Source organism: Gasterosteus aculeatus, chromosome 3 (genome assembly GCF_964276395.1).
Source record: "Gasterosteus aculeatus chromosome 3, fGasAcu3.hap1.1, whole genome shotgun sequence".
In the NCBI taxonomy this organism is placed as follows: domain Eukaryota; kingdom Metazoa; phylum Chordata; class Actinopteri; order Perciformes; family Gasterosteidae; genus Gasterosteus; species Gasterosteus aculeatus.
This window is the reverse complement of record NC_135690.1, coordinates 16667145-16680631: the sequence shown is the minus strand read 5'-3', so window position 1 is coordinate 16680631 and position 13487 is coordinate 16667145. Positions and strand designations below refer to the sequence as shown.

Here is a 13487-nt window from a genome sequence, read left to right as displayed (position 1 = left end):
GTTTCCTCCGAAGGTGAATGTGAGCAGACTCCCTGGCGGCTCTGCGACATTTATTCAAAAAAAGATTTGTAATAGAACTTTTTCCATCACGTTCATTAGCAGTCTGTGAGACTAAATTGGATCATCTGTAACAACAATATTCCCAAAAAGACCACGCTGGAAACCTGAGGGTTAACATGGTACGACTGTTAAACATTTTTATTCATCTCTGCTCCAAAAAAAAGAAAAGAAAAAAGTAAGAAATTAAATATGAATCACTTCCACGAGATCCTTCAGAGAAGCACCAGCTTCTCATTCAGAGCGATCTGTGCTTGGGTGAGGTTGGACAAGTAGGTCACCATCAACAGGTCCTGCAACAAACAAAACACGTTTACACGAGTCCGTCAGCTTATGTTGCTTCAACAGTTCTTTAGGCTAAAAGGTAAAAGCTAAAAGGACCATGAGGTTAACCAGACAGCTGTGACTACAGATGTTACGGCTACTCGTGTTCCTGTGTGTGCAGGACAAGTGCTAGTTAATGAGCACAAATAAGAAACAAGCATGATTTTATGCTTCAGTACAACGAGAATCCAACGCCTAATGAGATCAACTAAAATAAAATTCTCTAGCTGAGAAAATAAGAGATGCCCATTTGCCAGCAGAAGAGGAGCGCTTACGTTGATGTTGGAATTGAGCATGTTCTCAAAGTCCTCGGCCGAGATGGTGGGCACCTTGTTGACCAGGTCCATCAGGAAGCGGCCCACGCTGTTGTCTGCCGCCACTTTGCCAGACTGAGAGGGATCGAGTAGCATTAGCTTTACAACCACCGTGCACCTGATTACTTCACAAATGATCTCTAGAGACACGGCGCTGGAATATGACACACGCCAGACGGTGTTTCTTTGTCACTTCCTACACATGGAAACAATGTACCAATCACACCTGACTTGACACACAAACACACAGCATCTTGCCAAACGGACTCACCAGCACGTCGTCGATGTATGCGAGCATGGTGGTCAGCATGTCCTGCAGCCTGGCTGCAGAGCAGCCCACCTGGGACAGATCAGAGGTGAGGCCCTTGGTGCGATTCGGAAGCACACGCGTCCGCTGCAGAAGATCCACTGCAACAAACAGTAGGGATTGTTAGAGGGACAACTACAATTACCTGCCAAGTACATTACAGAAATATAACTGGCTGGAAAAGTACATTAGGGGCCTTTTACATGTTGCGTTGTTTATGCTGCGTCAACAAGTGTTCAAGCTTCCATTTGTCATCTTTTGAAACGCTGCATGTCATGTGACGAGGAACAACCAGTCACAGCGAGCAGAAATCTTTTTATTCTCCTGTTCATACGGAGAAGTTCATCATTTCAGTGCAGGATTACACGCAGATTTACCATCTGCTCAACGTGCTTCAACCTTGCCGTACAAAGAGGACCTTTGGTCGAAAGGTCTTTGCTCAGCTGGAAATCCATATATCTTAGTTTAGTCAGTGAAGCCTGATGTTATCGTCGCTGTGGCAGCGCACAGGTTTTGGTTGCTAAGTGATGGCGGGTAAACATTGAATAGAGGGATGAACACAGCATAGCTGGGTTTTTATGTGTTTTTAGCAACATAGTTACTGCCGAAAGCGCCCGTTCCTAAGTACATTTTCTACAGACATGCACACCATTAAGATCTTGGGACACTACACTTAAATGTTTGTCACCCAGGACAAAAAAACTAAAAAATCCACGTAACATAATCATTTAGTTAGCAATCATCTTCATTCCTTGTGTGTATTCTTACCGCCTATCCTCTCGGTGTCATAGTAAACATACTTGACAGTCAGTGGGGTGAACATCACACCAACAGTCTTTCCAGGCACACCCATCTGCGCACTGTGTGGGAGATGGACCAGCGCATTAAACACACTGTCTCAATCTGTAGCGGATCACACAGCAACAAAAATAGTCAAAAAGACCAGCCGACCTGACGTAGGCGCGGATGCTCATCTTGCCACTCTGCAGCGCCGTGTCCATCGTCAGGTGAATGGGGTTGGTGGCCTCGCGGCTGTAGTACTCGTGGATGAGCACCGAGTGTTCTGTGATGTCAAAGCCGGTGGCGTACCTGTATGAAAAGACGCCACTGGGGTAAGATTTCCCTTCTCTATTTCAACCAGGGATATTTCCAAATGTGTTGAACTGACGCACCATCCGATGATGACCTCAGTGGGAGACACCCGCTTGTGGAGCTCGTACATGTTCTTTGCAAACTCCATGTCCACAGCAACCTGCCAGCAAAGAGGATCACGTTCGACAGATGGCCACTTCTTTACAAAACAGCTTCGCTCTTTTACAATGTGAGGCCGCCATCTAGGTTAACAAGTATTATTGTCTTCACCACTGATAAAACAGTACCAGTAAAAAGTTTAGACACTTTCTCATTCAACGAGAAAGTGTGTCCACATACATATTTCTGGGTTTCCCATTAATTAATTATATAGGGATTCTTTATCAACCACACAATTGTAATTCAGTACGAGTAGCCTAAATGTAAGTTACAAAGGACCACTACCCGAGAACAATAAATAGTTAAATTATTCATAAAGCATTTTTAATACCTCTAATTGTAACAGATCGATGCGTGCAGCTTTAAAATGTCTGACATTTAAATTAAGTGGGACATGCACACAGAACCTCACGAGGAGAGTTCAAAATAAAAAAAGTGAAATATTTAAATACTTATTATTTACCATGTCACTGTATAAGGTTTGCCAATGAGATTGAATTGGCACGGTTTCTGCATTACAGCTCTCCGATAAGGCCGGCAGAATAATGTATAGATGTCGGACTTTGCAGAAATGACCATGGCTACGTTTTCAGAAGCAGAGCTAATGTTCGATCGTTAGTAGAATGAGTTAAAGAACATACCTCATCTTCAGACTCGTTGTGCGGGACAGAGAAGCAGTTGGTCACCTCAATGGAGTGCTTGTCAACAGTTCCTGGAAAGGACAAACGTTAGAAGTTAGCCTTTAAAAAAATGAGCTAACCGTCTAGCTAGCAAACAAGAGGATACCAAGGAGGCTAAAGTCTTAACGACCACAAAACACGGCAAACATCAACGGTCGGTAGTGTTTGTTACACGCCATATACCTAAAACAAATGTACAAGAAATAGTCGACGACTGAGCAGATAGCCTTTGTTCTAACCCGTGTTATCACTCGAGAGAACAGCCAGCTGTTAAACGAGACACTGCTAGCTACCCGTGTGGGGCTAGCTAGCTAGCAACTGCAGGGATGAACCGGGCCGACATGCGTTAGCAGGGAAGCTAACATTAGCCAGCTAGCCCGTGGGCCGTTTAATTCACACAACGGTCAACGGAACAAACGTCGCGTCTATCCGCTCACCCAACAGGGTCCCGATCACACGACTCGCTCCCTCATTTCTCCGCTCGTAAGAGTCGCAGATAGAGGCGAGAACGACGGGGTGAATTTTCACCACTGGCCCGGACACCGACATCTTGGAAAAGAAGGACTGAGGACCGGCGTCGGGGGACACATATACCTCCACCTAGTGGCCGGCGGCCGAACAGCGGCTCTTAATATAACGCTAATTAAAATGAAGTCACTGAGAGAGTGACAATTTAATGTGTGTCTGCATCGGATATCAGGAGAAGTAATTGTAATAGGGAAAAGGGGATATTAAGCAATGGAAACTAAACATTCATATATTTGCATTAAAACGAAACCATCTAAATGAGCTAAATTATACTGTGTCATTTTGACCGGACAGTACAGACAATGCATGTATGATATTACATTATTTTTAAACGCCTTTGCATCGTTCTCTGAGGGCGAAGATGGCTGTGTTATTGTAAGGGGAAGCATGAGGCAGGCTGGGCTGATGACAGCATCCTCCACCGCTCAGTGGCTCCACACCTGACCGACTCCATCAGATGCACAGATGATGGAGCTCTCTGCGCTGCCGGCTCATCATCCCGTTGCCACCATTTCGCATGTCCACCGCCCGGCACATGTTCTGCACAGGCCGCTCTAATTTCACCCCCATTGTTTGTTTTTGCCGGGGATTTTTGTGTGTTTTGCTGCTTTTTTTCTTCTTCACGGTCGTCCGTCGGACGCTGCGTGTCCCGTTTATTGTGCTGGGGGGGTGGGTGGTGTGTGGGGGGGGGGTTCGGATCGAGGTGGTCTTTGTTTCCCTCTTCCCTCCCGCGGAAGCCAACAGGAGCGGACGGACGCAGCGACGCTGGTAAACACCAGCGATGGGTGCCATCGATCCGAGGACGCCAGCCGCAGATTCTCCTTCTTCTTACGGCAACGCGCCTGTGGCACACCGAGCAGGTAAGACGCGGATGCTTCTCGGCGGTCTGACGAGGGACCCTCGAAGACAGCCTCCCGATAAGAGGCTATTTGTGATCCATCCATCAGGCGTAGTGCGTCATCCGGATTGTCCCCGGCGGTCTCCTCTGGCGCGCGTCCCCGCATTTGTCCAAAGGGACGTATGTCAAGCGAACGCGCTCCAAGAGCACGCGGGGTCCATTTTACTGTGCCATTAAATGCCGGAGACACTCCGCGTCTCAGTGTCCACAAACATACCGTGTTTCAGCTTCCCTTATTTATATGCCACTTATGTAAGAAATCCCAGCAGGCCTGCAGCACGAACCGGCCGCATTTAACAAAGCAGTAAGTGCACTTACACAACACGCACACGCGCACACACGCAGCCCAAGGCACTTTATGAAACATGCTAAATGCTGGAAGTGGCTCTACTACGCGTATGACAAAGTGCTGCGTGATTGAAGAGAAACCGATTTATTCTTCCGTCACTTTGTAATTTCAAAGGTGTAAAATTAGCCTCAGACCTTTGGCCTCATTTGGCTTTTAAAAAGGAGCGAAGAGACAGGAAGTCAGATCTGTGTGGCGAGCGGCACAGAAGCTGCAGGCCCGGCTGTCACGGTCCCAGTGAAATAAAGATGTCCAGGTCCTGTTTCCTTTCTCGTCGGTGAATTAGTGCGACGGCAGAAGAACTCATCGAGTTCACGACTTCATGTGACCGTTGTGTTCTTCTCCTTGTTCCAGGCTTCAGTCAAGCAAACAAATGATCCAATCAATAGCCTTTGGACATCAATAACCCGCTAATACACCTGACACACGCACACGCACGGGCCATGGCGCTGGAGAACTCGGTAATCGCCGCACGCCCGGACTCCCTCTCGCTCCCCGTGGAGGAGAAGGGGGACGCGGAGGGGGAAGAGGTGGAGGCCTCCGCCGAGGCCGGAGCCTTCGACCTGTCGGAGGAGCCGGGCCCCGTCGTCGCCTCCGCCGACCCGGCGCAGCCGCCCCCGCCCTTGGCCAAGGTCAGAAAGTCCTTCCAGAACAAGCTGCTGGAGCGAGAGGCCAAAGCCAACGAGCCCAGGAAGAAGACCCAGGGGACGGAGAAGGAGAGGGGGAGATTCGGCTGGGGTGAGAGACGGACCTCCTTTTCTTTACCGATAAATGTCTGTTCCGAGAGATGTGGAGCTTGTGACTGACTCTGCAGTCTAGATGTTCAGTTGTTGGCGTCGCGAAGTGCAAAGAGCGTTTAGGTTGTACAAGAACTGCAGCCCATCGCCGCAGTGTGTGTTGTTCGATGGCGTCGTCCCGTCTCACTTCGCTTGTAGACCGGCGGCCTCGTTCACGTCTGTGACGTATTCAAAAGGCTTTCGAAAGAGTTCCGATGCACCCGCCGCAGACTCGTCTTCACACCTGGTTTCGGCACAAAACACACCAAACTGCTGTCAGCACCACGTGACGCTTCTCCTCTGTCCTTCCCCCGCTGACCCCCCGCCGCCATCGCCAGGTCGGACGCGGCGCAAGCGCCAGCGCTACGTGGAGAAGAACGGTCGCTGCAACGTGTCGCACGGTAACATGCGGGAGACCTACCGCTACCTGACCGACATCTTCACCACGCTGGTGGACCTCAACTGGCGCTGCTCGCTCTTCGTCTTCGTCATGGCCTACGCCGTCACGTGGCTCTTCTTCGGGGCCATCTGGTACCTCATAGCGTACTGCAGGTGAGGGAGGCGGGAGAAGGCCTTCGGCCTGTGTGTGGATCGTCGGTCTGCTTGAACACGGCAGAAAGGATGAGTGAGCTCAAAATGCATTTGAGTGGAGCTGTGTGCTTTCTACGTAAATGAAAAGACATTTTTAGGATGTCATTCCCTTTTTTTCGGAGTTGGTATTCTGACTCTTATATCTGGAGTTGGTATTCTGACTCTGTTAAAACTGGCCTCATTCAGAGCCGCGCTAGCTGTTTGCCCCCGTTTCCAGTCTTTGTGCTAAGCTAAGCTAACCTTCTCCTGGCCGTATCTTTTTTAATGAAAGGCTGATGTCAGAGACGTATCGACCTTCTCATCAAACACAAGGGAAGAAAAGCCAAATGTCACATTTCATAAAAAATGGGACATTCGTCACTGTGCAATCATCCCGACACCACCTTTTTACTCGTTTAAAGATGGAGGAGCACCACCTCTCAGACATCTCTGAAAACAAAGCCTTGGAAAAAACAGAATTTTCAGCCCAAACAGAGAAGCAGATGACAAAGCAGAATTAATGTCACCGCGTGTCTCGTCATTATGACGAGATGTGTCTACTGGATCCGCCGCCATAATTAGCTAACGTTTTCCTCTCGTAAAGAACGTGACCTCTTTGTATAAATTACAGGCCAACGCGAGCTGTGCCAGAGAGCTGTCGGTGTTATTGCAATCCCCCGGTACCAACACGGGTCAATAAAAGTCATATATTATGCAGACTACTTAACACCACTTTCATTAAGGAGCTCTCTCCCTCTGGCCGAGCTGTGTTAATCAGGACCATTATCCGGCGTAGCGAGTCGTTAGGAAGAAAAATCTGCACAGGACCGTTAGACCAGCAACAGTGAAGCAAGTGAGGAAGTAGTTTTCTGCAGCATCAACAAAAAGCATCAGGATTAATAATGGAAGTTGATGTGAGGATTACTTCTTTTTTATGGCGTTATATTTGTGCCACAATCCTGAGCGCGTAATTTTAAGTTTTGAGCACAGAGAACTATATTTTAGCAAAGAAAAACATAGCAAAGAAAAAAAACAGCCGGTGCTGCGCTCTCTCCACGTCTTCACTCACGCGCTCGCTCGACTTGCAGCAGCGTTACCAACCAACCAATCAGAGAATTAAAGAAGGTCAATTGTGATTGGCTGCTGGTCTCCAATCACAACTAGTAGAACTATCAACAGCATCGCGGAAGCTCAGCGAGTTGTTGAAGTTTGCAGCATTTGTGCTAAATGCTAACGGCCTGGATTAAAACACGTGCTGTTCTCATTTGCTTCGGTCATGTTTGATGGTGGCTAGCCGGACTTCTAATATCACTTTTTTTCGTCTTCTTTAGGAAGCGTTGTGATTGGAGACCAACAGCCAATCACAATTGACCTTCTTTAATTCTCTGATTGGTTGGTTTTGTGGCACAAATATAACGCCATACTTTTTCACTATCGGAATTAGCTGAAAGGATCATTTTTCTTTTTTCATATTTCTTCACAACCCTTCTAATAATATAACTCTTCTCGCTTTCTGTCTATTTTTGAACTGTCATTACACCCTCCCCCCTTTTCTCACATATTACCCCCCCACCCTCCTCCCCACCCTCTCAGGGGGGATCTGGACCATCTGGGGGATGAGACGTGGACGCCGTGCGTCAACAATGTCAACGGCTTTATCTCGGCCTTCCTCTTCTCCATCGAGACGGAGACGACCATTGGCTACGGCCACCGCGTCATCACCGACCAGTGCCCAGTGGGCACCATGCTGCTGCTGCTGCAGGCCATACTGGGCTCCATGGTCAACGCCTTCATGGTGAGCAAGGCCGCGGAACGGGGGAGTCATTGTCAGAAAGGTCAAAGGTTACTGTTATTGATAAAGGAGATTATTTCGCTACAAAACTACACTAACTGGGAGCAGATGAAACGCTGACCTAAGGATGAATAAACATTTACACATCAAAATGTGCCGGTGGAGCTTGAATTTTCCCAAGTAAGCACTTTGGATGAGCATGAATCCCACGCGCCGAATCGTCTTTATGCACGTTAGCTGGAAACATGCCATGTTAGTTACTATTCTTATTAGATAATGGATCCGAGGTCAAGTTTCACTTCTGTGTTTTTATGGTGTTAATTATGCAACCACACAATTCGTTCACCCTTTAATTCCAAGACGAGCGAGTGTGTGCGCTGTGTGTCCATCGCTGAGCTCTCACCACCCCCCCACCACCTCTCCCTCCAGGTCGGCTGCATGTTTGTGAAGATCTCGCAGCCCAACAAACGGGCGGAGACGCTGGTGTTCTCCAAACACGCCGTCATCTCGCTGAGGGACGACAAGCTCTGCCTGATGTTCAGGGTGGGCGACCTGCGCAGCTCGCACATCGTGGGGGCCAACATGAGGGCCAAGCTCATCAAGTCCAAACAGACGCAGGAGGGTGAGACTGCTTCTTCACCGTGTGGGGGGAGGGGGGATCGCCCCAACGACCGCAGCACCCGCAGCTTCTTCCTGATGCTTCGGTTGTGCTGCTATGACCCAATCAGGAGGAGAGACTCACATCCTGCTGTGATGCCCCTCCCCTCCTCTCCCCCCAGGCGAGTTCATCCCGCTGGACCAGACGGACATCAGCGTGGGCTTTGAGACGGGCGACGATCGTCTCTTCCTGGTCTCCCCGCTGGTGATCTCCCACGAGATCGACCTGCACTCCCCCTTCTGGGACATGTCGCAGTCCCAGCTGGGGAAGGAGGACTTTGAGATCATGGTGATCCTGGAGGGAATGGTGGAGGCCACCGGTGAGGATCATGACGTTGTTATGAGTAAAGCAAACGTGAAGTTCAGTCGGCTTGAAGGAGATATTATTCATATCATTATTAAGCGTGGCGGTTTCGAATGAGGCATTCACGCGGTTGTTTGTTATGTTTGCGTATGAGAGACGGGAGGAGGAAATATGTGCGTTTGAGAAGCACTGTGCAGTGAATGATGAATGGAAAGTGACCAAAATAAATGTGGCTATATTTCAGTTACAAGCCATTAAAAAAAAAAAAACATTAACAATGTTTTATCACCTTAAAGGCTCTCAGTGATTTGTTGTAGATTTGAGAAAAAATGTAAAAGTAAAACAACCGGACAGGATTGTTGTGTGGGGAATAACGCCTTTCAATTTAATTTGACTGTAAAGTTCTATGATGTAAATGCATCGTTTGGCCGCAACAACAAGTATTGAGCATTAGGAAGATTAATCCTGCGGATGCACACGACAGTCTGATACAAAACGTCACCGTTTCTCACGAACCCTCCAAAGCTGTCCATTAGAAAATGAAATTTCCAGAATGTCTGTGTTCATTTCTGCTATTTATCGTTTGAGAGCTCTCCAACTCTTCTGCGTCTTTGGGGAAGCTTTGAGAGCCTCGTGATGCTGCGATTACAGGGCAAATATTCATATATTTAGATACAAGCGTATTCAAGTGAGGGTGTTTTGTAATAGGAATCACAAGTGGAGCGTAATCGCTGGTCGGAGGGACGCGTTTGTGTCCTTCTGCTGCACGCTCTCAGGACTCAGCTGATTACTTAAGGAGCAATCTTCTGAAACACATCCAAGCGTAGAGAGAAGGTTAAAGCAGCCAGAAAGAATCACGCGACTCCCCCACACCAGATAACGTGGCCCTCCCTGTGCCGTGTTTACCCCCTTTCTATTCACCTCTTATGATCTCATGAGTCAGATTCATTCTTGAGAGGACGATAAACTCAACTGATGCTCACGGTTTGGGCCGGAATTCAGAGCTTTGTGAATATCGGAGCGGTTCCACGAGGTAACGGTGGCCTCGCTGCCTACTCCAAATATTGATTCCCTGAGTCACAGTTACAAAGGAGGAGAAGTATTCATGTGAATCCTGTCGCTCGGGCTATTTCCTCTTTTGTATCACATCCCTTCGTGTGTGTGTGTGTGTGTGCAGGGATGACGTGCCAGGCGAGGAGCTCCTATCTAGCCGAGGAGGTCATGTGGGGTCACAGGTTCAGCCCGATGATGCTGCTGGCAGAGGGCTTCTTCGACATCGACTACGGAGCCTTTCATCACACGTTTGAGGTCAGGGCTCTGGAAGCTAGCAGCGTAGCGTAACACCTGCTCTTAATATAAGCGCTTTGTATTATTCATTGTTTCATGTCTGTGAGATGACGGGCTCTGTAGTCACAAAACAGCTCCTCATAAATGTAAAAATACAATTTCCACTGCTCTTAAACAGTTTATCGGAGGAGGCCCACACGAGTGTTTGAGTAAGTTGTTGGTCCCTATTCCTGTCTCCACCTACATGTACATCGGAATTCTCACGCTCGTTCTCACGGGGATGTTGAGAGGCATTCTGGGAAATACAGGAAGTCGGACTGCAGTATTTATTCCGTGATTATTTTGGAAGGGACATAGCATGGACCGATGCCACACATGAACCGTGATCTCCAGACGGGCTTTTATACAGACAGTAACAGCAGAACAACAAGAACAACGTGCGTAGAATAGAATAGAAGAAGCACTTGGTCCCACGTTGCTGCACGTTAGAGCTGAGTTTAAAGTGAATCATCAATTAATCCTTTTGTCTTCTGTGGGGGAGCTGATCTCCAGAGCAGGTTCTCCTCGGCGTTATGGGCGGTGCAGGTGGAGCAGAAAATGAAATCTTTCTGGGGGAATACACCCGTAGGTTTTCTCGCTCGCTCGCGAGTTAAGTGAGCAGATTGATGCCGCTCTCACATCCGATATCTCTGTTAGAAGGTGATAAAAACTCTGCACCGGGAGCAGCGACCTCCTGCAGTCTGATCCCGATCCTCCCCGTGTGTCATTCAGGGCAGCAGATCGAGTCCAACTCCACTTCAGCTCGTTAACCAGCACACAATCTGGACTCAAAGTAAAGCGCGTATGGGACCCAGTACAGTCGCTTCGCACAACCGGGGCTCCGTGTGCAGAACAGGGCCGCGGGGCGGGTCTGGAACCGGCTGGGACGGGTGTGAACCAATCAGAGCGGTTGGGATTTGTTACCTTTAGGCAGATCCAGACTCGCTGTCTTTAAACTAAGCCCACATACTAAATCTCAGTGAGTGGGCCCTCGTTCTTGCCACCTTAGCAATGCTAATCCCTTCGCTGAGTGGCCGCCTGACCGACTCAACCCGTTTCGTTTCCCCTCCTCCAAGGTGGACACGCCCCCCTGCTCGGCACGGGAGCTCTCGTTGGCTGCAGCCCGGCTGGACGCTCACCTCTACTGGTCCATCTCCAGCAGGCTGGACGAGGAGCCCACCCTGGCCAACCAGGCGGCCGAGCCGCCGGACAGCGGCTCGGCCGACGGCAGAGGAGGGGAGCCCATCTTCATCGTGGGCGAGATGACGGACATCCAGGAGCAGACGGGACTGGGCGAGCTGAACGGCTGCGTGGCCACCGACCAGTCGGAATCAGAGGCCTAGGGCGGACAATGTTTACAGACCTTCAGTTACTCACCACAAGTTGTGTTTGCAAAGGTTTTCTTTTAAGGTTTCATTAGGTCCAGCTCTACAGAATGTTCCATATCTTCTGTTACCATACGGCAGCGTCTATTTCTTGATATTTTGTCTATTATTTCTGTTGATCTTAGTTACAAGTGTGCCACGTGTGTGCTATCTTTCTTTCTAGGGGGGGGGGTTCTTCAATCTGTGTTGTTAGCTCCAATCACCTTTGCCTATATTTACATTTAAATGAGAAAACTATGCTTTAGTTGGAGTCAACAATAGTTTATCCTGTGGACCACGGCGGAATGTCCAGAGAAGATGACACGGTGGTTCTTTGTGCAGAGGATTGTTCACATTTAAAATAAGTGCCGTGCATAGATGCTTTATCTTCACCTGCGCATGAATATCACTAGATGATATCAAAGTATAGATGGGATTGTTGTAACTTCAAATTCCTTCAGTTATGAGGTTTATTGTACATCAATCAGGTGTTAATAATAGGGGGTGAAGTAACATCCCACATATGCTGGTATATCTGTAGATAAACTTCATTTGGCATCAAACCATCAAGTGGTGTGAGAAACAATAAATCTATATTCGGCTGATAAAAGATTATAAAGTAGCCAGAGCCGGTTTCCTGCCCTGGGTGGAAACAGTTTGTTATCTTGTTTATGAGCAGAGTGTGTAGTTTGTTTTGAAGTGGGGTTGTAAGAAGGACTTAGTAATAGTCAGCGTACTTCCTACAGTAGGTAGCAGACCCGAGTACCAGCGCGGGAGCAAAGCAATGTACTTCTGTGGACGCCAGGAGAAAGTCTTTTGAACATCAGTTTAAGTGTCGTCCATGTTTGGAATGTTTTCACGGCTGATTATCTATTCCCTCTTCAAAGCCACAAGAATCCTCTGACAAAAGAATCATAAGTAAACCGTTTAAAACAGTCACACGATTAGACAAACTAAGCTCAAACTCGGCATTCTGCAAGATAAAAGTGCTGTTTTTGTGGCTTTGAAGAGAGAAAAGGTAACTCCTTAATTTCCCGTCATAAAGGGTCGTCTGGGGGAAATATTATTAATGTAATGTAATACATTTCATTATTTTAAGGTGTCTTTCAGCTGCTCCTGTGCACTACTCCTCAAACTACACTGACTGTGTATAAGTACCTCACACAGTCCCACTTCAAAAGGCCTGGACTAAAATCCTCCTAGAGCACCGGAGATGAAACCGGTGAGGTCACAAATTCAATTTAAGTTCCACGCTATGAATTTGCTGACATTCCTGACTGCTCTTAGATTATAGTGAATATGATATATATATATATATATATATATATATATATATATATATATATATATATATATATATATTATAGGCAGGTTTCCCGTGCAGCACAGCAATTATCTTATCTGTCTTCTGTTCCCTGTCGGGTAGAAATGAAAATGAAAACAGTGTCCTGCTCCGTTTAGTCCAAACCTGCTTCTGCTGCTGTGTAGATACGTGGCCATTTTTCCTCAATGTTTTTAACACGTAACACAACACATCAACTAGAGTTAATAAACTGCAGTATATTACAGAAAGAAACGTGTATGTGATACTTTTTACCTCTCTACATAGTTATAACAGGGTTATTCGAATTATTGTTAAACTACTCAATTGTATATAAAGACAAAATTAGCATGACTCCCACTAGCTGCATCGTTAAAATGCATAAACCTCATTACTCAGCTGTAATAATAAAAATGTATATAATACAATCACAGGGACAATGGTAATGAAGTATAAATCGCCGTTTTTCTTCTTTAAATTAAGTACACCTGAATACTTTTCAAGACTAATAAAATACAGAAAGTCAATTAGTAGCTGGTTTTAGAGAATGTAATTTCTGCTGTTGAAGGTGATTAATTAATTACTGATTCATAAATGAAGATAGACAGAAAGTTATTGGTCGTTAGGATACTAAAGAGACGACACAGTAGTACACAAGTTATTATGTTAGTA

General features: G+C 47.2%; 2 protein-coding genes across 2 annotated transcripts; one reads left to right on the top strand and one right to left on the bottom strand.

The window, feature by feature from the left end:
• Positions 1–171: 171 nt before the first annotated feature.
• Positions 172–3582, bottom strand: eif3f (eukaryotic translation initiation factor 3, subunit F). Its single transcript, XM_040169632.2, has 8 exons — positions 3371–3582; positions 2895–2965; positions 2175–2254; positions 1954–2091; positions 1771–1862; positions 967–1103; positions 657–770; positions 172–350 (listed from the first exon to the last, which is right to left on the bottom strand). Exons 1-8 carry the CDS (start codon positions 3480–3482, stop codon positions 273–275), a joined length of 822 nt encoding a protein of 273 aa, XP_040025566.1. The 5' UTR covers positions 3483–3582; the 3' UTR covers positions 172–272.
• A 307-nt stretch (positions 3583–3889) lies between these two features.
• kcnj9 (potassium inwardly rectifying channel subfamily J member 9) lies at positions 3890–13070 on the top strand. The gene is made up of 8 exons (XM_040169621.2): positions 3890–4321; positions 5060–5443; positions 5820–6033; positions 7645–7846; positions 8273–8465; positions 8623–8820; positions 9982–10112; positions 11207–13070. Exons 2-8 carry the CDS (start codon positions 5149–5151, stop codon positions 11471–11473), a joined length of 1500 nt encoding a protein of 499 aa, XP_040025555.2. The 5' UTR covers positions 3890–4321; positions 5060–5148; the 3' UTR covers positions 11474–13070.
• Positions 13071–13487: the final 417 nt, after the last annotated feature.